A 24761-nucleotide genomic window follows, 5' to 3' on the forward strand; every position below is an offset into this window, starting at 1 on the left:
TTGGTCCACTTGTACAGCTCCATATCATAACACTCGTCAATCACAAATTGTGGAATCTCTTGTCCGCGGAAAAGCCACAACCCCTTCACCTTAAATGGTGCTTGTGATCCAATTACAAGCATCTTTCCAAAAGCATACTTGCGAGCCAGATCCATCCGCTAAAGAAAAACACCTAGCAACGTGATGAAGAAAGCAAGGACCTTTCGAAAACACGTGAAATACTACCTCCTAGCAATGACAAAATTAAAACACAGAAAGCCATATAATACCTTTGAGTGCAACCTCGTAGAAGTTGGTCTTGGTGTTTGAGTAGAGTCTTTTCCACTCATCCAATATCATCTTGCTTGGAGGAAGAAGATCAAGGGGATTTTTGGGTTTGGGCTTGGGTGCCTCCTCTTCTGCATCTTCTGCCTCTTCTTTGGGCTTCTCTGGCTCTGGCTTAGCCACTTTCTTCGGCTCATCCTTAGGTTTGGGCTTCGACTCCTTAGGCTGGGCAGGCTTCTTCGCAGATTGAACAGGTGGAACAACGTCAGTTTGCTTAACCCGAGCAAGGGAGAGGAGCAGTGGTGGAGAACGCGGCGCAACGAAGGTAAGACCGCGACGAAGGTACAAACCGGTATGAACGAGCAAGGGAGGAGTGAAGAAGGCGGTCACAAACACGACGGAGGCAGGGCGAGCACCGCCACGGAGGCGCGACGAGCAGCGGCGGGGGAGGCGCGGCAAGCAGCGACAACAATGGTGGAGATGCAAAGGAAGAAGAAAGCTGGACTCAGCGAAGCTCTTGGATGCAGCGGCGATAGAAGAAGAACGAAGAAACAGTAGAAGAACGAAGAAACACTTAGGGTTAATTGTGAAAATATAAAAGCAATATTGTGAACTATACGCCCCGGTGCACACAAAACCGAAGCATAAAAGTTTCTTTCAAACTTGTAAAGGTCCTACGGCCTCGGGTCTTAAGACAATCGATGCCGTAGATGTTTTTCACATGATTTACCGGGAAAATGCCATACATTATATATCGGTTCTTATATTAACTGAGGTAATATACACTTTATGCTTCGGTTCTTCTTGAACCAAGGCCTATAAAGTTGTTGGAATTGCAAAAATGTCACCACGTTGTTGTATGTTTCGATTTTCGTAAAACTGATGCCTACAAGGCGCGTTAGAAAACAGTTTTTTACCAGTGATGAGTGAATAGCAAAAATCAAATGTTTATGATGGTAGAACCCACACGACATCAATCATCCCATCACAATCCTCATAAACGCAACACAAACCTTTGATTCTACTTCTACAATACTAGTGTATTGAGTGACGTAAACACTTTGCACCTGTCATCTTTGTCTCATCCTCTCATGAGTTATAGCTATATATTTACATGCTTTGACATCCAAAGGATGCAACAATATTAAGGTAGGGCTTCCCACTCTTCGTCAGACCATGACAAAGTGAGTTCAATTATGAACTTCTTTTGACTCTTACAACTAAATATCTTACTTTACATTAGTAAGATTCAAGCCAAGTCAGGATAGTTTCTACATCGCCTCTCAATACATCACATATCCTAAGAATGACTACATTCGCTACGTCCATATAAGAATTCACATTATTCTTAAATCACCATACATAACACCATATCCAAATCCAAAGCTTTTGAAGCCTAACTCAACCCCATAAAACCGGCTTGTAAGGTGAAGTTTGCACTCACTCACTTATATATATATATATATATATATATATATATATATATATATATATATATTATAATCTGGCCTTATCTTTAGTCGATGTGAGACTTTCAACACACCCCTTTCACGCTGAGGTATAGACATATCGAGCGTGAGAGTATAAATTAGCGAGTGGAATAAAATGCCTCATCAATAGACATATCGAGCGTGAAAGTATAAATTAGCGAGTGGAATAAAATGTCTCATCAATCTTAATAGGATAGGCTCTAACCATAGCTTTGATACCATGTTAAGAAGTTGACTTTAAACCTAACTAACCCCACAAAATCGGTTATATAAGGTGAGGTTTGCACCTACTTATATATTATAAATTGACTTTATCTCTAGTGGACGTGGGACTTCCAACACACCCCCTTCACGCCGAGGTATAAACATCTCGAGTGTGAGAATAGAAATTAATGGGTGGTCTAATAACATCTTGTCAGGTGAGGTTTGCACCCACTTATATATTATAATTTGGCGTTATCTCTAATCGATGTGGGACTTCCAACACTTTACATTTCATATCATTTTCATCCATCATTCATAATATAACAACATGCATACTTTATTCCATATCACACTCATGCATCATTTACAATGTAACAACATACATACGTTATATTTCATATCACATTCATCCATCATTCAGATTATAACAACATACATACTTTACATTCCATATCACATTCATTCATCATTCATGATACAACAACATGCATACTTCACATTCCATATTAGACCAAAACCATAATTAAGTACCTAACAACCCACTAACACACCAAAGTACTAATGGTCTTCAAAACTAGGTAAACAAATAAAAGAAACCTAAAATAAGGAAATCATATGCAACTAATAATTGTTCTAACTACAAACTTCCATTTGAAGATCCCTACAACCATAATGAAGATTAATATGTGAAAGATTAACTATTAAGTTTTCCAGCCCAATTCAATGATTAACTAAACAAGTACCAAACAAACAGTAACAAAACGAGGCTTATCTTTCTCTCAAAATGTTAGATATTTATTTATCTAACCATAGACTTCTAATTGGAAATTATAATTGTCAAAGTATGGAAATACAACTTAGAAACTATGTATAAAAATTTCTACAGAATTCAACATTTAAATAAGCAAAAGTTAAGCTTTTACATAAATAACTGAGAAATATAAATAAGATGATGTTCAATTCCTTTAAAAATTTAAAACCAATTTTTCTAAATATAGACATCAAATTATCAATCTCAATGGTGAAGTTGAAAAATTATGCTAAATATCTAAATTTGAACTTATTTTAACGATTAACTAAGTAAAAATTTATGTTTTACAAAGACAACTCAATAACATAAATACATATGTGTTCATTTTCTTTAAAAAAATACACCAACAAATTACTATAAATACAAACATCAAATTAACAATTCCAATTGTCAAACTTAAGAAATATGTGCTATGAACTATATAACAAATTTTTAACTTCATCTAATAATTAAGGAAGTGAGAATTAAAATTTAACCATAACAATTAAGCAAAACTATCCAATAATCATGCATCAACTCTACCCAACAATTCAATAACAAAGAATAAACTCAACAAATCAATTCAATAATCATTCTATCAAAATTTTATTTATCAACTTAAAAACTAGGTAATTATTAAAATTAAACTAACATCCTTTATTACTACTATTAACTCACTAAACTCGACACTAAACTCGATTGTTTAATGAACAATTCATAAATCAACTTAACACAACATGTAATTGTTATAATTTGAGGTAGATGGAATGCTATCTCCCCTCTCTGTTGTCTATTGGAACTTGGCATATAAGTTGTGATAAAGCTTGAAGATGATTCGTGATGGATTGGTGATTGTGTTTGTGTTGGGTGATGGAAATCTGTAATGTGGTGAGTTATGGGTTCTGTGTCTCAATGAAAGGAGATGAAAACTCAATTTTTATGATTTTTAAAAAAATGGATGAGATTTGGTTGGTGGATTTCTACACCCAACAAACACGCGAGGAGAGAGAAACGTGGACCACCTCCATGACTAGTATATAAAAAGAAGGCTCAGCACTCTCATCTATCGTGCTAAGAATTTGCAGCCTGCAATGGAATTTTTCATGCAATCTCTGTTAATTACCGTGATCACCATGGTTGCATGTGTGTATGTTTTTCAGAAAAGAAGAGCAGGTGGCACTAAAACCTTGCCCCCTGGTAGCTTTGGGTGGCCCCTAATGGGTGAAACCTACCAATTTTTGTTCATCAAGAGTGAACATTTCATTCGAGAGAGGGTCAAAAAGTACTCCTCACAGATCTTCCACACAAACATACTGGGAGAGCCAACAGTGGTTTTTTCTGGTCCTGCAGCACACAAATTTGTCTCCACCAATGAGACAAAGCTTCTCAAAGTTTGGTACATGAAGACTCAGCGCAGGTTCTTCAATATTCCTGATCAAATACATGCACCAAACTCGAAACCAAAACAAGAAGCTGCATCTTCTGCTCCAGTGAAGATCTTGGGGATTCTGAAACCTGAGGGAATAGCAAGGTACATGGGGAACAAAGTTGAATTAACCATGCATCAACATTTCATGACACACTGGGAAGGAAAAACAGAAGTGAAGGTGTACCCTTTGGTGAAGGCCTTTACCCTCACACTGGTTTGTCAATTCTTCTTAGGCATTGATGAACCAAAATTGGGCAGTGAGTTTGAGTACTTGTATTTTGGGATCTACTCTGCTCCTGTGAATTTCCCGGGCTCTGCATACCGTAGGGCACTGAAGGCTTCGGCCGCAATAAGGAAAGAGATACAATTTCTGATCAAAGAGAAGATTGATGCTTTGTCCAAGGGGCAAATTGTGGATGACCTACTAGCACACGTAGTTGGTGCTGAGCAGGGTGGAAAATATGTGCCAAGAATTGAAATAAGCAACATCATCATGGGGATGATGAATTCCAGCCACATGCCAATAGCTATTACTCTGGCTTTCATGATCAAACACATTGGACAAAGGCCTGATATCTACCAAAAAATCGTATCCGGTAATTTAAGATAGTAATTATATATACACAACATAGGACAAAATTTGAATATGGTTGCTTTGCTGCTTTTGGTACAATTCTCTACTCTGAATTCGACTTTCATCCTTGTTAACTTTCACCAGCCCTTTTCTCATACAAATTACCAAACTGAAACTCTAATTTTAATTTAAAAAAATGTGAAAAATACTTAAGAAAATGCATCTAAGTTCTGTCTGTGTAAAATATTACCTGCTTTAAGGTAGTGAGGTAAGGTAGAGGTTTAAGCGAGGAGAATACAGTTTTAATTAAAAAAACAATGTTAAAGGTAGTTAAAAAAGTGCATCTAAGTTTTGTCTGTATAAAATATTGCAGTAGCTGCTTTAAGGTACTGCGAGATAAGTTATTGGTTTAAGCCAGGAGAATACAGTTTGGGTTTTTGGATTTTCTTTCTGGACTCCGAATGCAAGATTCTTAAACAAAGTAAGGTTGGCTTACCACAGCCAAAATTTAAATGGCAGTGATACACAAGGCAAAAAGAATCAAATATATTTAATATTCCTTCTTAAAACATAGAGTATATATACATATATATGTATGATACTTTCTTTTATTTTGAATCAGAGCATGCTGGTATTACAAAATTCAAAAGATCTGGTGCAGCACTAGACTGGGACAGCCTACAGAAACTGAAATACACATGGGCTGTTGCACAGGAGACTATGAGACTCTATCCAACCGCACCAGGTGTGTTCAGAGAGGCCATAACAGATATCGCATATGAAGGTTTTACTATTCCAAAAGGGTGGAAGGTACCTTGGTTTAAAGATTGTGAGATACGAATTCATTAATGTAGGTTAGCTTGTAAATTAAATTTTTCTCTAACCTGTTTACATTTGTACAGATTTTTTGGTCACTGGTTGGGACAAATAGGGATCCCGACTACTTTTCTGAACCTGAAAGTTTTGACCCCTCAAGGTTTGAAGGGACCATTCTTCCTGCTCCATACACTTGGATACCCTTTGGAGCTGGACCAAGATCTTGCCCTGGACAAGACTACACGCGGTTTGTGGTCCTCAATTTCATTCACATTCTAATAAACAAGTTCAAGTGGGAAGTTACAGATCCTGATGAGAAAGTTTCAGGGGGTCTAATACCTACCCTAGCAGAAGGAGTATCTATCCGTCTTTATCACCACTAAGTTCTCCCAAGTGCAGATATTGTAAACAAGAAGAACAGTTTGAAAAAGAAATATTTAAGTCTTTGGGTTGTGTAGAGTATCTATCAGTGCAGATTGATTGGAGAATTTGATCAATATCATATGATAGTAAAGACGACAAAGGACCCAAACAAAATGTAAAGTTGGCTAATTGATTATAGGATCGTATGTGTAATGAGACAATGTAATAAGAATATTCTGAATGTATTGTTGTCATTTTGTAAAAGGAAAAAGTGATGTTGAGTAGCTAACTAGCTATTTGAATTGAAGAACAAGTCCCAGTCCCTTCGTACATGTAAAATCCTTATAAAAGAGATGTTGCTATCAGGTCAATCAATGACATGGTTCATGTAATCAGCATAGTTTGACTGTTATAAAAGCAGCGTGATTGTCATACGCAACTATTAATGGATGTTCATTGGACAGGGAGATGCTGGACCACAATTCATACACCAAAAGCGACAACGCACAACACGTCGGATACTCCGAAAGTCCTAAACGCCATGCTTGCAAAATGACAAGGACCAGAATAATAATGCACATACATAAAGAAACATTCAGAATGAAAAAGGCATTGGTTTAGTTGCAGAGAGACAACAATAGATACAATAACACATAATTATTCTTCGGAAAGTAGAGCTCTAGGTGTTTTTGAAAGTGTGAAATTCCATGTTTATTAAAAGGAAATGTTGTTTTAACAATTTTTTTTTATAATATTTTTACAACTGTCTATGTGATAACTTGTGATTAGTATATGTATCCAATAAAACAGTGACACGTAATTCATTGTGAAAAAGTTGTTAACATACGAAGATCTTGATAAAAATTGGTAAAAAATGAACTACTTAATATGTTAATCTTAAACCAACTACAATTTAAAATATGGTATCAAAGTTATTAGAATCCATCCTAATCTTGATTTAAACCTCTAATGATATCTAATTAAGTAATGAGTTTAAATATAACTTAACTGAGATTTTTTTCCATTTATAATGTAAATTGTTCTTTATTATTAATCGAAATAAAATCTCATACACATTTTAATTATTTAAACAAGGATATTGAGTATGAGAATTAAGAAAATTATGATACAGTAGACTCAAATCTCCACTGATACATGACTTTCATATCATATCAAGAGAAAAAGAAATAAAATAATTTATTAAATCTAAATAAATGTTTATGTAAAAATGATAGCTTTATAGAATAGCAAAATATACTAATGAGGAAACAATAAAATAATTAATTATATATAATATCAAAAATATCTGCAAATTAAATAACTGATTATCTATCATTTTTAATATATATATATATATATATATATATATATATATATATATATATATATATATATATATATATATATATATATATATATATATATAATATCTGCAAATTAAATAACTGATTATCTATAATATTTAATTATATTATTCTAATATCTTTTGAATCAGATGATATTAGGAGATTTTATATAACTCAGCTCAGCACAATTCATTCAAAAGATATAAATGGTATTGATCTGATGTTGGAATTTTTTTTTTAAGAATACTCTTTCCTATTTTCCCAACAAGATGATTTGGAAAAAAAAACTTTTGGTACATGTAAGATTGACTATATATAGGATTAAGTGTAGTTGAGATAATAACATCTAGCAAAAATGAATTTAATTTTTAATATAGTAATTAATTAAAGTTTATTGTCACTATGTAATCATCATAAAGTCTATCATGATGGAATGAGAGAATATACTTTGATTAAATCCTATTAATACTATCAAGGTTTAACGTCATTTTGTTGAATGAGAAAGTGAGATGTTAACAACTTTTACACTCTTATTTGAAACAATTTTATATTAATACATCAACATGGACAAGGACAGAGTTAAAGTAATATATATTACATGAGTAATTATATTTATAAATTCATTTCTCATTTTATTTTTTTATCTTTTCGTTTTATTTTTTATCTTTCTTTTATTGGCCTATTACATCACTCATCACTTTTTTTTTCTCTATCTTTTCTTTTCTCTTCCCATCACTCTCATGCTTGTATACGTAGAGTGAAGAAGTCTATACACATTTTTCCATATTATATATATATATATATATATATATATATATATATATATATATATATATATATATATATATATATATATATATATAATGCAAACTGTAGATTCGTACACATAAATTTCTAATTAAAAGGGCTGCTGAAATAAATGAATTGTATGATACTAAATTTTGTTTTTACATAAGTGGACTACAAATTCATAAATCAAAAGAGACAATGCACAACACCTGACATTCAAAGTCTTAAGCATGCATATTGAATTAAGGACAAGGACGATAAGCATCATAATGTATATATATATATATATATATACACACACACATAAGGTTTACTGTATAATTTCTTAAAATATATCAAATTTTAACGGAAAAAAAATTCATATTCATAAAAAAACATACTTTAAATATAGAAATATTTTAATAATTTTTAATTTTAATTTAAAATAAAAATATATAAAAAATAAAAAATTATTCAAATATTTTAATATTAAAACTTAGAATTCATATAAAAATATTTTTTTCATATTATTTATTATTTGTCTCTTTATATATATTAGATATATATGAAAAAACTTATTGAATGAATAGTCTATTTTTCGAAACAAATCCTTTGTAAAGATATAGATAATATAACAAATTAAATAAATAAGAATAATATCTAAAATTTTCTAAAATATATTTTGACATATTGCAACAGTACTTCACCATTGAAAATCCAGTACATGAAGGTATGGGCCCTATAAGCTGTATATTCAGCAGCGCTTACACATAATTTCCAATGTTGCTTTTATGATGATGAAGCAGATGATCAGGAAAAAATAGTATTATAAAGTATAAAACACAATAAATCCTGAGAAATTTACCTATCCATAGAGTGATCACTGACATTGTCATGACAAAATCTGCAAGTGGCAGAACATTCAGCCCAAAGCTTGCAATTTCTGTGATGGTGAGAGTCCTTCTATTTGTACAGTGTTAGATGATCCTTCCGAAAGTGCTTTAGGTGAGCCATCATATTTACTCCCAAACCTGCCACACAACAGGACTCTAGACTACAACATTGTTTCTGCAAAAATGTAAGTCTCCTATTTTTATTGGTTTTAGGACATATTTATCATTTTTATTTTATTAGTTTTGATTGGTTTTAAGAAAAGTTTATTTTTAAGTTCATTGACAAATTCTAAAATAACTACAATTATACCGCCTAAAGGAATATTTATTAATTTAAATAAGGTTTAATTGCTTGCATTGTCCCTAGTTTGGCTGCAACGTGTCAAAGTAGTCCATCTTTTTAAAAAAATTTCAATTACGTACAAACTTGGTTTAAAAGTGTCAATTTCGTCCAAACGTATGTAAAATTTGCTTCAATCAAGTCCCTTCCGTTAAATTCACCAAAACGGACGTTAATTTTTTAGTTCTCTCTCCTCTGCTTCTCTGCTCTGCTCCTCTGGACATTATAAAATAATATAATGATAATATAAAATATAAAATAATACATTAAGCAATTATTAGAAAATTTGAAAATATTATGCATATATATTAAATGAAAAAAACAGTATACGTGGACTAAGTTATACAGAACTTCTGCACAGAGTAATGATTGTGGATGAAACTCTCATTTCTCATATATTTATACTTGGTTTTAATTTATCTTACAAAAACATGAAAACTAAATCTAAACAAAAAGTATTCTTTTCACACCCATTTTCTGCTTCATTCGATAATTGCTTTTCGTAGTAAAATATTATATTAAAATAATAACAATAAATATAATTAAAATATTATAATTCGTAGTAAAATATTATCTAAAAATCAAATAATTCATTTTTCTGTTCTTTAACTAAAAAGGTATTTACAAAATTATTTATTTTGGTATAATATTGGTTGAACTGTTTCTACATATTTTCATTTTCTTTAAAAAAGAATTATACGTTTTGTGTTAATTATATATATATAATTTATCGTCATTAAAAGTATATTAAAAATATATATAAGATAATAGGATATATTTAAAATAATTTATTAATTAATTTATTTACTAAAATAGTTTTAAGATAATAAAATATAAGATAGATATTTATATTTGAGATTAATAAAATTATTTTACTTTAAAATACACACATATTTTAATTAATAGATACGGTATAACTTTAATTTTTTCTTTCAATTAACAGGCACAATTCTCTATTAATAAATCATATGTAGCATATTGGTAAAAAAAAAGTGGAATAATAATTTAGATAAAATCATTTAGTTACATCATGATCATGATTTAATTTATGTAAATATTAAATATAAGTGAAAAACATTTTACTAAAGGAGCAGCAGAGCATAGCAGCAAAGCAGTAGAGCAGAGAAGCAGAGGAGAGAGAAAAAAAATTAACGTCCGTTTATGGGATTTAACGGAAGGGACTTGATTGAAGCAAATTTTACATACGTTTGGACAAAATTGACACTTTTAAACCAAGTTTGGACGTAATTGAAACTTTTTTAAAAAGATGGACTAACTTGACACGTTGCAGCCAAACTGTGGACAATGCAAGCAATTAAACATTTAAATAAAATTTTCATAAAATTAGTGAAAAGTTACCATGTAGTCCTTTGATAACAAAAGAAATGTTTATTTGTAATGTAGAGATTAGATAAGCATTTTTGTTAGGTTATGTTAAGAGTGAATTTCTGTTTAGTACTCTATTTTAAAATTGTATAAATGAAGTCTTTCTCTCCTTTAAATTCACATTCGTACTTTTTTTTCTTTCTCTCTCCTCTGTTTTTCTTATGTAACACTCAGTTTTTTCTAAATCATTGTAGCTAATAAAGACTGATCCCAATTGTACTGAATTCAAACTTAAATTGATCCCAATTGTACTTAACTAACATGTTTATCAGTGTTATTTTACAATATAAGAAAATTCACAACAATAAGAAAATATTAATAAACATGTACAACACTTACTTTAATTTTGTACAGGAATCATATTTGATTCTGAACCAATTAACATCTATTTATGAATATCTTGAATAAAATTATTATAGATTTTGAACAAGTTTTTTTGTTGGTTTATTAGAGTTTCATAAGATGATGATAATCTTTTATTCAATATAGTTATGTGTGAGTATGATACTCAATTTACCATACACATAGTACTTTTTCTTAAGCATAACTTTTTTTTTTATAAAATCTAATAGGACTTCATTTTTAGGTTACGTTCGTATGAACAAAATATATTGTTTAAGAAAAACGAATATTGATTTGAAATGATACGTGTTCACTTGAAAAGGTACGCGAAGAATAATTTATATAAGGTTTAATACCTCTTTTGATCCCTCGAAAAGGAGGGAATGTTCAAGTGTGTCCTACGTTTTTTAAAAAGTTAAATGTGGTCCCAACTTGTGAAAAAAGTGTGCAATTAAATCATTTTTTGTCACAACATTAATTTTTTAACGGTGCAACTGACAGCATGGACTGAGCAGTACTACGTGTCTATTTTATATGAATGTGTGGCTTTCTGAGTTAAATGACGTGTAAAATTTAAATTAAAAAAAAATATTTTGAGGGGTAGGGGTTGTTTGCTCTATATTGAAGAAGATGCAGATGTTGATGGAAGACTGGCGATGAAGGATTTACTTGCAGGTTCGAAGAGTTCGCGACGAGTGACTTTCATCATACCCATTTAGGTTCAACTTCACGCCCCATCCTACCCATCCTACCCATCCTACACAATGCATCAAGTTCATTCTCAACCCCTTTCAATACCAATAGATACCCAACATCAAGATATCAACTCGTGATCTTCATTTAATCTCAAGATTTTCTTTCATCTGCAAAAAAAAAAAAAACGGATCAAAGCACAAACAAATCCCTCAAATTCAGTACATTCAACCCAAGAATACATCCCCAATCTCCCAATTTCCACTTAGTCGACAAACTCTAAACTAGTCATCCCAACCCCATCCACATCTTGTCTCCACCGCAACCCCCATCCCACTTTCATCTGCACAAACTCAAATAACAACTTTTGGATAGATTTTAGATGCCTAAAAAATGAAGAGTGTTTCATCCTACACCTCCAAGATCTCATCTTACACCTCCAAAAATTCCACTTTTAACCTTGTGACATCTCATCATTATCCTACATCTTAACTTTATAAAAAAATTTATTTTTAATATTAATAAATATATTTTTATTTTCTTCTTTTTCTTGTTAAAAAGATTCTGTATCACCTTAATAATAACTAAATTTAAAATTCAAATATTATTTAATATAATTTTATATTTTAATAATTATTAAAATGTGATTTATGTTATAATAATAATTATATTAAAAATATAAAAATAAAATATTTAAAAATAAAAATAATAATAAAAAAGTAAATTATATTAAATAAAATATTTAATATATTCAAATATATTAAATTATATTAAAATATTAAATTAAATTAAATAATTATTAAAATTTAAATAATAAACAAAATTTTAAAACAGTTATTAAATAACAAATAAAATTATATTAAATAAAATATTTAAATATACTAAATTATATTAAAATATTAAATTAAATTAAATAATTATTAACATTTTTATATAAAATAAAATTTTAAAAACCATTCTTTATCGGATATGGATATCCGATTTATAACTTATAGGATATCTATATCCGATTAACAAATTTTTCAAAATTTTGTTTTTTTTTTAAATTTTAATAATTATTAAATTTAATTTAATATTTTAATATAATTTAATATATTTAAATATATTAAATATGATTTTAAGTATTATTTTTATTTTTATTCTTATTTTAGTTATTATTTTTCAATTTTCTTAATAAACTATTTTGAAAATATAAATTATATTTTATTAATTATTAAAATATAAAAATATAATAAGTAAAATTATAATTTTTATTTAAGTTTAATATTTATTAAATTTTAAATAAAAAACAAAGTATTAACATATTTTATAGATTTTAATATATTAATAAGCTTTTTAAAATTTTCATTTTATTTAAAATTTAATAATTATTTAATTTATTTTAATATTTTATTATAATTTAATATATTTGAATATATTAAATCAAATTTATTTTTATTATTATTTATTATTATTATTTTTATTATTTTATTTTTATGTTTTTAATATAACTATTATTATAATATAAATTATATTTTAATAATTATTAAAATACAAAATTATTTTAAATAATATTTAATTTTTAAAATAAAATAAATTAAATTATTATTAAGGTAGGGAAGATTGTTTTTAATAAAAAAGAAAAGAAAATAGAAAAATATTTATTAAAATTAAAGATAAAGTTTTGAAAAAGTTAGAGGTACAAGATGAGATGTGAGAAGGTTAAAAGTGGAATTTTTGAAGGTACGAGACCTTAGAGGTGTAGGATGAAACACTAAAAAATAAAAGACAAAGCTCGCTTAGGTAAGTTCTATACATTAGTGTTTCAAATCTCTCATTCATGTGTTATCTCTCTTTTTCTTTATTATAACTCTTTTTTAAAATATTTATATATTGTAACAATAATTTATTTAAATATATTTTTTAATTAAGAGATTCAGTGATATATTTGAGTTTATAAAATATCCTTATATTTTTCTTTTTTTTATTCTTTTAATTTTTTTTAATGGTTTATAATTTTGTTAGTTTTTATTTTATTTTATTTTTTGTCTTTCTTGTTTTTGTTTATTTATCGTTTTGAAATTTTAATTATTTTTTGTGTTTTTTAATTTATTTTTACTGACTTCTGGTTTTCTAAGTTTTTATTTTAAATTTATTTATTTTATTGTTTCTAAATTTAGTTAATGTGTTATTGCATATATACTTGTTTGATTATTGTCACATAACATTTATTGTTTTATCTGAGTTGAAATCTCTTAATCATATAAATAAGTAATGAGTGTTCCATAGATTTTAACTAACAAATCATAGTTATAATATCCACACATTATTTTCAATACTCGTCTTCTATCAATATACTATGTTGAACATCATATTTGTATTTCCTTTACCTCCCACCATTTTCATATCCTAAAATACATATGTATTTTTCCTAAGTTGGCAATTAACTTTATGAGATTGTACAACAACAAAATTAATATAAAAAACAATCTCTCAAACCTAAATTAACTCATCACGTGTGAAAAAAAAAATGACCAGTTGAAAGAAAAGAAACCCTCATGAACCACTGTAGGTATTCTTGAACACAATCAGACGAAAATGGGGTCGATGTTATAGGCCTAATAATGTGGTCTGCATATTGCAACCAAACAACATTGATGGCTAGTATGTCTGCCTCTGCAACAACATTTATCAGTCTTGTGACGATGTCCTGAAACCCAAACTATCTCAAGACATGCTCAAGAAAATGTCAGTAAAGCCTCTTGCCAATCTTGATCCACCTAGAAAACATACAAATGCCATTTTTATCGTTTTGAAATTTTAATTACTTTTATGTATTTTTTAATTTATTTTTACTAACTTCTGGTTTTGTAAGTTTTTATTTTAAATTTATTTATTTTATTGTTTCTAAATTTAGTTAATGTGTTATTGCATATATACTTGTTTGATTATTGTCTCATAACATTTATTATTTTATCTGAGATGAAAACTCTTAATCATATAAATAAGCAAAGAGTGTTCAATAGATTTTAACTAATAAATCATGGTTATGATATCCGCACATTATTTTCAATACTCGTCTTCTGTCGAATATACTATATTGAACATCAAATTTGTATTTTCTTCACCTCCCACCATTTTCACATCCTAAAATACATATGTATTTCTCTTAAGTTGGCAATTAACTTTATGAGTTTGTACAACAACAAAATTAATATAAAAAACAATCTCTCAAACCTAAATTAATTCATCACGTGTGAAAAAAAATTGACCAGTTGAAAGAAAAGAAACCCTCATGAACCACTGTAGGTATCCTTGAACACAATCAGACGAAAATGGGATCAATGTTATATGCCTAATAATGTGGTTTGCATAGTGCAACCAAACAACATTGATTGCTAGTATGTCTGCCTCTGCAACAACATTTAGCAATCCTGTGACGATGTACTGAAACCCAAACTACCTCAAGACACGCTCAAGAAAATGTCAGTAAAGCCTCTTGCCAATCTTGATCCACCTAGAAAACATACAAATGCCATTTTTATCGTTTTGAAATTGTAATTATTTTTTATGTGTTTTTTAATTTATTTTTACTAACTTCTCGTTTTGTAAGTTTTTATTTTAAATTTATTTATTTTATTGTTTCTAAATTTAGTTAATGTGTTATTGCATATATACTTGTTTGATTATTGTCTCATAACATTTATTATTTTATCTGAGACGAAAACTCTTAATCATATAAATAAGTAACGAGTGGTCAATAGATTTTAACGAACAAATCATGGTTATGATATCCACACATTATTTTCAATACTCGTCTTCTGTCGAATATATTATGTTGAACATCATATTTGTATTTCCTTTACCTCCCACAATTTTCATATCCTAAAATACATATGTATTTCTCCTAAGTTGGCAATTAACTTTATGAGATTGTACAACAACAAAATTAATATAAAAAACAATCTCTCAAACCTAAATTAACTCATCACGTGTGAAAAAAAAAACTGACCAGTTGAAATAAAAGAAACCCTCATGAACCACTCTAAGTGTCCTTGAACACAATAAGACGAAAATGGGGTCGATTTTATAGGCCTAATAATATGGTATGCATAGTGCAACCAAACAACATTGATGGCTAGTATGTCTGCTTCTGCAACAACATTTAGCAGTCGTGTGACGATGTACTGAAACCCAAACTACCTCAAGACACGCTCAAGAAAATGTCAGTAAAGCCTCTTGTCAATCTTGATCCACCTATAAAACATACAAATGCCCAAAAATGGATGAGTGACCCGATATGACTCATACGGGTACCAAATCATTGCATTGTATGTTTGGCCATCTAGTTGTGATATCGCCTCTTCTAGACTGCAAGCTTGCCTCGACGTCACCCAACGAGCAGTACACGATGTTATACAGCCTCTTGCCAATCTTGATCCACCTAGAAAGTATACAAATGCCCATAAATTGATGAGTTACCCGATATGACTCACACGGGTACCAAATCATTGCATTGTATGTCTGTCCATCTAGTTGTGACATCGCCTCTACTAGACTGCAAGCCTGCCTCGATGTAATTGGCCTAATAATGTGGTCTGCATAGTGCAACCAAACGACATTGATGGCTAGTATGTCTGCCTCTGCAACAACATTTAGCAGTCGTGTGACGATGTATTGAAACCCAAACTACCTCAAGAAACGCTCAAGAAAATGTCAGTAAAGCCTCTTGCCAATCTTGATCCACCTAAAAAACATACAAATGCCCAGAAATGGATGAGTGACCCGATATGACTCATACGGGTACCAAATCATTGCATTGTATGTCTGGCCATCTAGTTGTGACATCGCCTCTACTAGACTGCAAGCCTGCCTCGACGTCACCCAACGAGCAGTACACGGTCTTCCTTCATCGTAAGAAGATAGTACACAACTTCTTCTCATCCCGGGAAAGTGCTCGTAAATCTAACCTTGTAAAAAAAATAATTAATCATTCATTAACAACATTGGAACAATTAGAGAAAATCAAAGTGCAAATAATGTGTACTTGTAAAAAAGTCAAATATCCTGGCATTTGCTTTATTGAAGCCAAACTGACATCTCCTTGTTGCTCGTACATGTGCTCTAGTGCAGCAACGTCCCACACATATCGACACATTGTTAATCGAGCTCCACCCGAGACAAACCATGCTACCACTCCCAATCACTATCGCCATATGTCTTCTTCCGTACTCCAGACACACGACCTATTCACCTAAACAAGGCCTATGCATTAACGTAAGACTTTCTGATTCACCAAAACCAGGCCCACACGCCAATGAGGACTTTCCGATTCACCAAAATTGGGCCCACACACCAATGGGGACTTTCTTGTTTATCAAAACAGGGTTCACGCACCAACTGGGACTTTCCTGTTTACCAAAACAGGGCCTACGCACTAACATAGAACTTCTTCGCGTCATCTGCCATTAAGTACGTAAGAAAACATAGGATTCACAATCACCCACTAGCATGACTTACCAAACAACCCTTATGAAAAACAACAACTCAACCAACTCATGTTTCACTCGACACACAGTCCAATTAACTTTGCAACTACACAATGCAAGAACAACATTACGGATCACGCATTTAACCATTACAACTCACCATATAACTGTTCCTACAACCAACACATATCATGATACATAGGCTCACAACATTTCAATCATTATTGGTTTCCTATGAACATTTCCAAAATGCACACCAAGTATCTAACACCACTATGCATTAGGGAAACATCACAACATCATAAAAATATATTACAACTTTCTATAAAATATCACAACACCTTATTAAATACTACGATTTCATATACAACACCAAAGAATTATATAAAAGTACTGCGACATCCTATAAAATACCACGACAACATATAAAATACTACGATTTCATATATAACATTAAAACATCATACAAAAATACTACGACTTCCTACAAAATACCACGACACCATATAAAAATACTGCGACTTTCTATAAAATACCACAACACCATATAAAATATTACGACTTCATATAAACATCAAAGCATCATATAAAAATGTTATGGTTTCCTATAAAGCACCGCGACAATATCTAAAATACTATGCCTTCATATATAACACAAAAACATAGTATAAAAATACTACAACTTCTTATAAAAATACCACAACATCATATAAAAATACTACAACTTTATATACAACACCAAAGCATCATATAAAAATATTACGACATCCTTTAAAATAGGACGACAACATATAAAATATTGCTGCTTTATATAAAATACAACCATAACATATAAAATACTACAACTTCATTAGAAAATCCCTAATTAGCTAACTATTAAAAAATCTAAAAAAAAACTTTATTAGAACAAAAAATTTCGAAAGATAATTTGTTTACAAAATAATATAATTCGTTTATAAGAATTTTATTTATATTTTAAACTTTTTTTATTAAAATAATCAAGTCTTAGTTTTTTATTCTAATTTTATTATCTAAATATTCCTTTATGTTCTTTCTTCTCCACTCTACATTTCTTTTCATGTGAGTTTTTGTTTAAATATATTATTCGATCTATATATATATATATATATATATATATATATATATATATATATATATTTATTTATTTATTTATAAAAATATATAATTAAATATATAATAAGATACTTTTTGTAGAAATTACAAAATATTATTAAAAATAAAATAAAAAATCTGATTTATTCATAGCAAACTGCAAAAATATCTTCATACACTTTTATATAAAGATGAATATATGTTGAATGAATCATAATTCAATCAGACTTAGGAACAATATTTTATATTGTTTCGGTATAGTGGTATGGTCAATTTGTTTCTTAAAATAATTTATAAGATAAGAATTTAGATGCGGTTTTAACACAAATTCATTCAAAAATTGGATTGTATGTTTTTTTTGGTTTGAAATATTAATTTCCTTTTATATCGTCTTCAGCTCAAAATATTATTTCTCATACTATTTTTTTGGAACTCAAATTTGTTTAAATGACTTTAGATTTAAAATCATGTAATATTATTAATGTAAAAAAAATATGTAGTAGTTTTGGTTTTTTCTTCTAAACTCGAATTTTCTTTATTTTACTTTTTTATATTTTAATTACACAATATTTTATTCCGAATTTGGGTACAAACACAATTTTTCCTAAATATTCATTTTACCAAAACAGAAAACCTCATTTAATTCGTGTATAAGTTAAAATAACATATTCAATATTGTTCCTCAATTCTAATACCTCACATCGCCTCCAACCTCATTTAGTTTTTAATATGTAAAGATATTTCCAATTTTCAATCACTGATTTAAATATACATTAAATCACATACGGTATAGAAAACTATTTTAACTCTTCCTTCTATAAGTTAAAGAAACTAACCTATGACATCCTAAAATGAAGAGAATATTAAAAAAACTTCATCGTATAATTTTTTTTTATATAATTAGTTGTCTTTATTACTTAAATAATCATATTTTTATAAATAAGAATTCACACTAAGGATTGCAATGAATTAGTGAAGGAAATGAAATATTTTAATAGTAATAGTAATTTTATATTCTTCTCAGTCTCTTTATTTAGTAGCTGCAACTTTTTGGCTTTTTAACTAACTATGGTATGGATTTTGCAGTCTGTTGATCATAGTAGGCTATTCTTTCTTGTGGAGGGTATCATCTTTCTTGGGGAGGGTATCATCGGCTTCGGCTTCTCCATCAGATACTCCATCAGATTCTCCATCAGAGCCAAATTCAGAACCATCACTTGTCTCATCATCTAAGTTACGCCTGTCGTAATAATGCCTTAAGAAAGGTGACCACAAATCTAACAGATCATTGAAGGGTTTCATGAAATATTGGATAGCTCCAAGATGGAAAGCCTTTGTCATGGATTCCCAAGTAATATCCTCAGACATCACTGCAGATGGTTAAAAGTCAAAAGTTGAAAACTTGAGAAAAAATGTAAAATACTAGTTACTTGATGGTTAAACAGTCAAAAGTTGTAAACTTGAGTAAAAATGTAAAAGACTAGTTACTTACTGACAAAAGGAATATCAATTTCTTCTTTATTGAGAAATTGCAGGAATTCATAGCCATCCATCATTGGCATATGAAGCTCCATGATGATCAAATGAATGTCTATTTCTCCTTTCAGCAAAATATCCACAGCCCTTGAAGATTCAGAGCATATTACAGCTGCACACAATTCAAACATAAGAATTACATATTTCTCTCAAAGAATGATTACGAATAAAATATTATATATATCTAACCTTGATGAGAATTCTCTTCGTAACCTTGATGAGAATTCTCTTTGCATGATTTCTCGATGAATTCAAGAGCTGCGGGGTCAGTATCAATGACAAGGACATTAAGATATGGTGGAAATTCAGGGATGTCAATTGCAGAAGACGAAGTTCCGGCCATCACTCTCCACTATCACCTTAGACTAGGAATGGAGAAAGCAATTGAAAGAAATGAATACATATGGCATGGTTTAACAAAATCCAAATCCCCTACTAAACTGATCCAAGGTTGAAACAACATAAATCAAATATCCGGGTAATTAAAAAGACCCAGCAAATTTCAGCACAAGCGAATGGTAAAAAAATGACACAGCTCAAACTAAATCAAATTAAAACAATAAAGCATATTACATCATTCTACCACAATTAATCATACTAAATAAGATTCAGACAACCGAGAACCGGAATCCAATATTCTTCATTCAAACCAGAAACACCATCTCTTGCGGAACCTAGACAAAATTGCAGCTAGAAATCGAGACCTCACATTTCATTGCAGCAACAAACCGAATGCACCAAAATCCAAAAACACCATCAAATAGGAATCCTAAAACGGTAAACAAAGATGTGCAAAATTATATATATCAATGGATTTTGGTATCATTTACTCTGTATGCTGTTATGATGATAAACATCATAACATGTGCAAAATTGTTTTGTGCACAACTGTTTTGTGATAAATGGAGAAAAGCTTGTGATACTGAATTTTTTATCCTAGCAAGCAATGACATATGGGAGGTAAGTCCCAGAATATTAAGTAACTTCTAATGCTTGGTCATTAAAAAACAGTGGATCATGAATTTCAATATATATTTTGGAGGCGATGAAGAACCAAGAGGCTATGAATTTCATAAGACACCGAGGATTCACAAGAAGCAGCTGAGTTCTTGGCAAAGGAAAGTTTGATTAAGAAAAAAAAGAGGGTTCTATAAAGATAGATGACAAATGAAACTTAAAAAAACCCACCAAAATGGAAAAATTGGTTTGTCCATACGGTGGGAACACTTTTACTTATTTTCTCATTAAGCCCATTAAAATTTAAAATGAAAAAGTTAGTTTTAGAACTCAATACTAATCTATTTATTATTAATCTGACAAACATAAAAGTAATTTCAATATTGGTAAAATTCCTAAAGCAGGTTGAGTTGAACAGTTTAACCAACTACTCACTCTATTACTCTAACACACTCACTCCATTATCATTTATATATACTCCACAACTTTATCCTTCTAGGCACCTGTTGATAGAGAGCTATCTAGACCAAGCTTTGGAGGCTAAGAAGTTGGTACACAATGAAGTTTTGGTTTTGGGAGAGATGAGAAAATGTATGGATAGAGGATGAAGATGCACTTGAATTATTCCAGACATAATGCTCTGTTTTTTTCACTACAAAACATAGAAACTAAAAAACACTGCAGCAGTTGAGTGAAAAAAAGGATAAGAACAAAGGCTTACTACTTTTCAGAAAAAAATATTTCATTACATTATACCACACGAAGGACACGAACAAAGGGATGTGAACAGATGAGTGAAACAGAGGCACACGCAGATGAGTACGAAATAGATCACACGAACAGAGGAGAAACAGTGCGACCACCGCTGACGGCGAGATTGCGGCCGACGGCGACTGCGAGGGAGGAGGAAAAGCGAGCAGGGCGAAACGCGAGGAGATGACTACTAAATCGCATAGACAAAGCACGGTGCTGAGTGAATCGTAGGAGACTAACGAAGAAGAAGAGCTTCGTCAATCAGAAAACCCTAATCTGATGAGCCCTAAAAACGATAAAGCTGCTAGCATATATGGCATAATAGATCTATAAATTCTCAAGTAGTTGAAATGAACACTAACCTTGTTGGAAGTACGGATTCTCCTCTTCTACCACTGGAACCCTACAGAAAACGATAGCACGATTCAGAAATATAAGGATTATATGACAAAGAAATACTTGGAAAGATAATAAAGAGTGGGTGTTTCACCCTGCACCTCCTCCAAGCACTTCATCCTTCAATTCCAAATATTTTCAGAATCACAAAATTACCTATATTGTATTAATATTTAATTATTAATATTTAATAAATTAAATGGTCAAAGATTTTTTAGGGTGTTAGGAGATATTTTCCTTCACGCATATCTCTGCACATTTTGAAACATCTCCTCTCTTGCTCTATTTTGTTCTTCCCTCTCCTTTTGCACACAGCACACTCCAGCCACACACAGAAGGGTTCTTTGAGGGTTTAGGAACTCCCGACGCAGCCTGTGCAACAGAAAAGGAAGATCTTGCAATCTCTGCAATCACCATTCGGAATCAATTCCACAAAAAAGTACAATGAAAGGGAAGAATGCAAGAAGAAAGAAGATGGGCACCTGAAAAAAAGAGGAAGGTTGGCCACCGAAGACACGGTTATATGCATGAATTTTGGAGAGAATCTGAGCAACTTCAGGATCATGACGCTGGCTGAGAGAGTGTTCGGTGGGGATTAAGAGAGTGATGGGTCGGCGACAGAGAGGGCATTTGCAAGAGCTTGTTCCTGATGAGCATGATGCAATTTGCTGCAAAATGAAAAGGTTGCGAATTGATGGATGAAAGATTGAAGGGTGAAAAGAGAAAGCGAAGAAGAGGGTTTTATACCACAAAACCAGTGAGAGCAATTGGCTTGACAAGGAATGTGAAAGTTAGCATGGCAGATTGAACAGAGATCATTGGGAGGAGGACCAGACTCCATTTCCACTCCTTCATTCGCTGTGTTTCTCACTCTCCACCTCTTCTTCTCTTCTTACTCTGTTCTTACTTTGCAACTACAGATATATACCATTCCATACCTCTCTTCTCTTATTTTCATCCGATAACATCTTCACACTTTTATTTTTTCTAAAATATTTATATCAAATTTAAAAAATTTATAAAACTTATTTTTTAACAATTAAAAATTATTTAACTAAATTATAAATTTATAAAAATTCATACATAAATTTAAATATAATTATAAACTAATAAAATAAAATAAGTAATATAATTAAACATTTTTAAAACTAAATCGGATATGTATATCCAATTGTTCATCATAATCTTTTTATCGAACTTTTATATTTAATACATACATTTTAGAAATTTTGTAATTAAATTATAAATTCATACATAAATTTAAAAATAATTATAAACAAATAAAATAATTAAATAACTAATATAATTAAATTTTATATAACATCTTAAACATGAATCGGATATAACATTCGAAAATCAAAATATTAGATATCACATCCGATATATAAAATTGGATTTTTATATTCGATACTACATTTTTATTCTAAAATAATTTTATTATTTTAATAAATTCATACATACATAAATTTAAAAATATTAAAGAACACGAGATTATCAAAGTTACAATTCAAATGGGTGCAATGGGAAGTAGGGTTTCATTTTAATACATGAAAAATGGGATGTGCGAGTGTATGTTTTGTGATAAGGAGAAAATAAGATATAGTCAATACTTGGCACATAAATTGTCAACAAACATAAAATTAATAAATAAACAACATATTAATTAAGAATATTTTAAGAAATTGGAGGTATATATTTTTATTTCCTTTACCTCTCACCCTTTTCATATTCTAAAATACATGTCTTTTTTCTAAGTTGACAATAAACTTTATGAACTCGTACAACAACAAAACTAATATAAAAAACAATCCCTCAAACCTAAATTAACTCATCACGTGTGAAAAAAAAATTGATTAGTTGAAAAGAAAAGAAACCCTCATAAATCATTGTAGGTATCTTGAACACAATGAGACGAAAATGAGGCCAATGTTACAGGCATGATAATGTGATCTACATAGTGCAACCAGAAAACATCGATGGCTAGTATGTCTGCCTTTGTAACAACATGTGGTAGTTGTATGATTATCTGTTGAAACCCAAACTGCCTCAAGACACGTTAAGAAAAATTTTAGTAAAGCCTCTTGCTAATCTTTATCCACACAGAAAACATAAGAAGTCCATAAATGGATGAGTGACCCGATATGACTCATGCGGGTACCAAATCATTGCATTGTATGTGAGCCATCTAGTTGTGACCTCGCGCTCTACTAGATTGCAAGAATGTCTCGACGTCACGCAACAAGCGATACATGGTATGTCTCCATCGTAAGAAGACAATACACACCTCCTCCCCATCCTAGGAAAGTACTTGTAAATCTAACTTTGTAAAAAAATCTAATTAATCATTCATCAACAACATTGAAACAATTAGAGGAAATTAAAGTGCAAAAATATGTGTACTTGCAAAAGAGTCAAATATAATGTCATTTGCTTTATTGAAACCAAACTCACATTTCCTTGATGCTTGTACATGTGCGCTAGTATAGAAACTTTTTATGCATATCGATCACATGTGTGTAAGTCTTTGAATAAATAAGACACACAAATAGATGTGATACTTTTATTAATAAAAATAATGCATCTAACAAAGACGCAACAAATATGCAGGAGCAAGGTACTCACTGCGATTGTTCATATAACTAATCATAGATGTCTCTCGGTCAGGTCAGGCTCACTTTTGGACTGCGTGCTTCTGTCACCAGCCCTCCTATGATTCATGCCTACAAGCACGACAAAGACGGATCAAGCGTTTTCTGTTAAAACCTTAATTGTAGACGTTATTGAATATTTGATTCGTATGAGAATCTTGTGTGTTTTTAAATAAAATAAAAGTATCATAT

The 24761-nt window shown here is 30.4% G+C and overlaps 2 protein-coding genes across 6 annotated transcripts; one reads left to right on the forward strand and one right to left on the reverse strand.

Moving 5' to 3' along the window:
- The first annotated feature begins 3416 nt into the window (after positions 1-3416).
- Positions 3417-6219, forward strand: LOC124829210 (beta-amyrin 28-monooxygenase-like). 2 transcript variants are annotated; one of them, XM_088103513.1, is made up of 4 exons: positions 3417-4773; positions 5125-5232; positions 5374-5561; positions 5654-6219. In XM_088103513.1, exons 1-4 carry the CDS (start codon positions 3840-3842, stop codon positions 5948-5950), a joined length of 1527 nt encoding a protein of 508 aa, XP_087959639.1. In that variant the 5' UTR covers positions 3417-3839; the 3' UTR covers positions 5951-6219. The 2 variants fall into 2 exon arrangements, with proteins under 2 accessions (XP_087959639.1, XP_047158626.1); XM_047302670.2 differs by lacking the exon at positions 5125-5232 and having other exon boundaries at positions 3431-4773.
- A 13029-nt stretch (positions 6220-19248) lies between these two features.
- LOC124829209 (two-component response regulator ARR14-like) lies at positions 19249-22828 on the reverse strand. Of its 4 annotated transcripts, none has more exons than XM_088103517.1 (7): positions 22669-22828; positions 22404-22589; positions 22078-22325; positions 21888-21928; positions 20005-20180; positions 19772-19927; positions 19249-19649 (listed from the first exon to the last, which is right to left on the reverse strand). In XM_088103517.1, exons 5-7 carry the CDS (start codon positions 20156-20158, stop codon positions 19384-19386), a joined length of 576 nt encoding a protein of 191 aa, XP_087959643.1. In that variant the 5' UTR covers positions 20159-20180; positions 21888-21928; positions 22078-22325; positions 22404-22589; positions 22669-22828; the 3' UTR covers positions 19249-19383. The 4 variants fall into 4 exon arrangements, with proteins under 4 accessions (XP_087959643.1, XP_087959642.1, XP_087959641.1 ...); XM_088103516.1 differs by having other exon boundaries at positions 22023-22325; XM_088103515.1 differs by having other exon boundaries at positions 22016-22325.
- Between the last annotated feature and the right edge of the window lie 1933 nt (positions 22829-24761).

The sequence above is a fragment of the Vigna umbellata genome, chromosome 1 (genome assembly GCF_029865625.1).
Source record: "Vigna umbellata cultivar VRB3 chromosome 1, Vumbellata_1.0, whole genome shotgun sequence".
NCBI classification, from domain to species: domain Eukaryota; kingdom Viridiplantae; phylum Streptophyta; class Magnoliopsida; order Fabales; family Fabaceae; genus Vigna; species Vigna umbellata.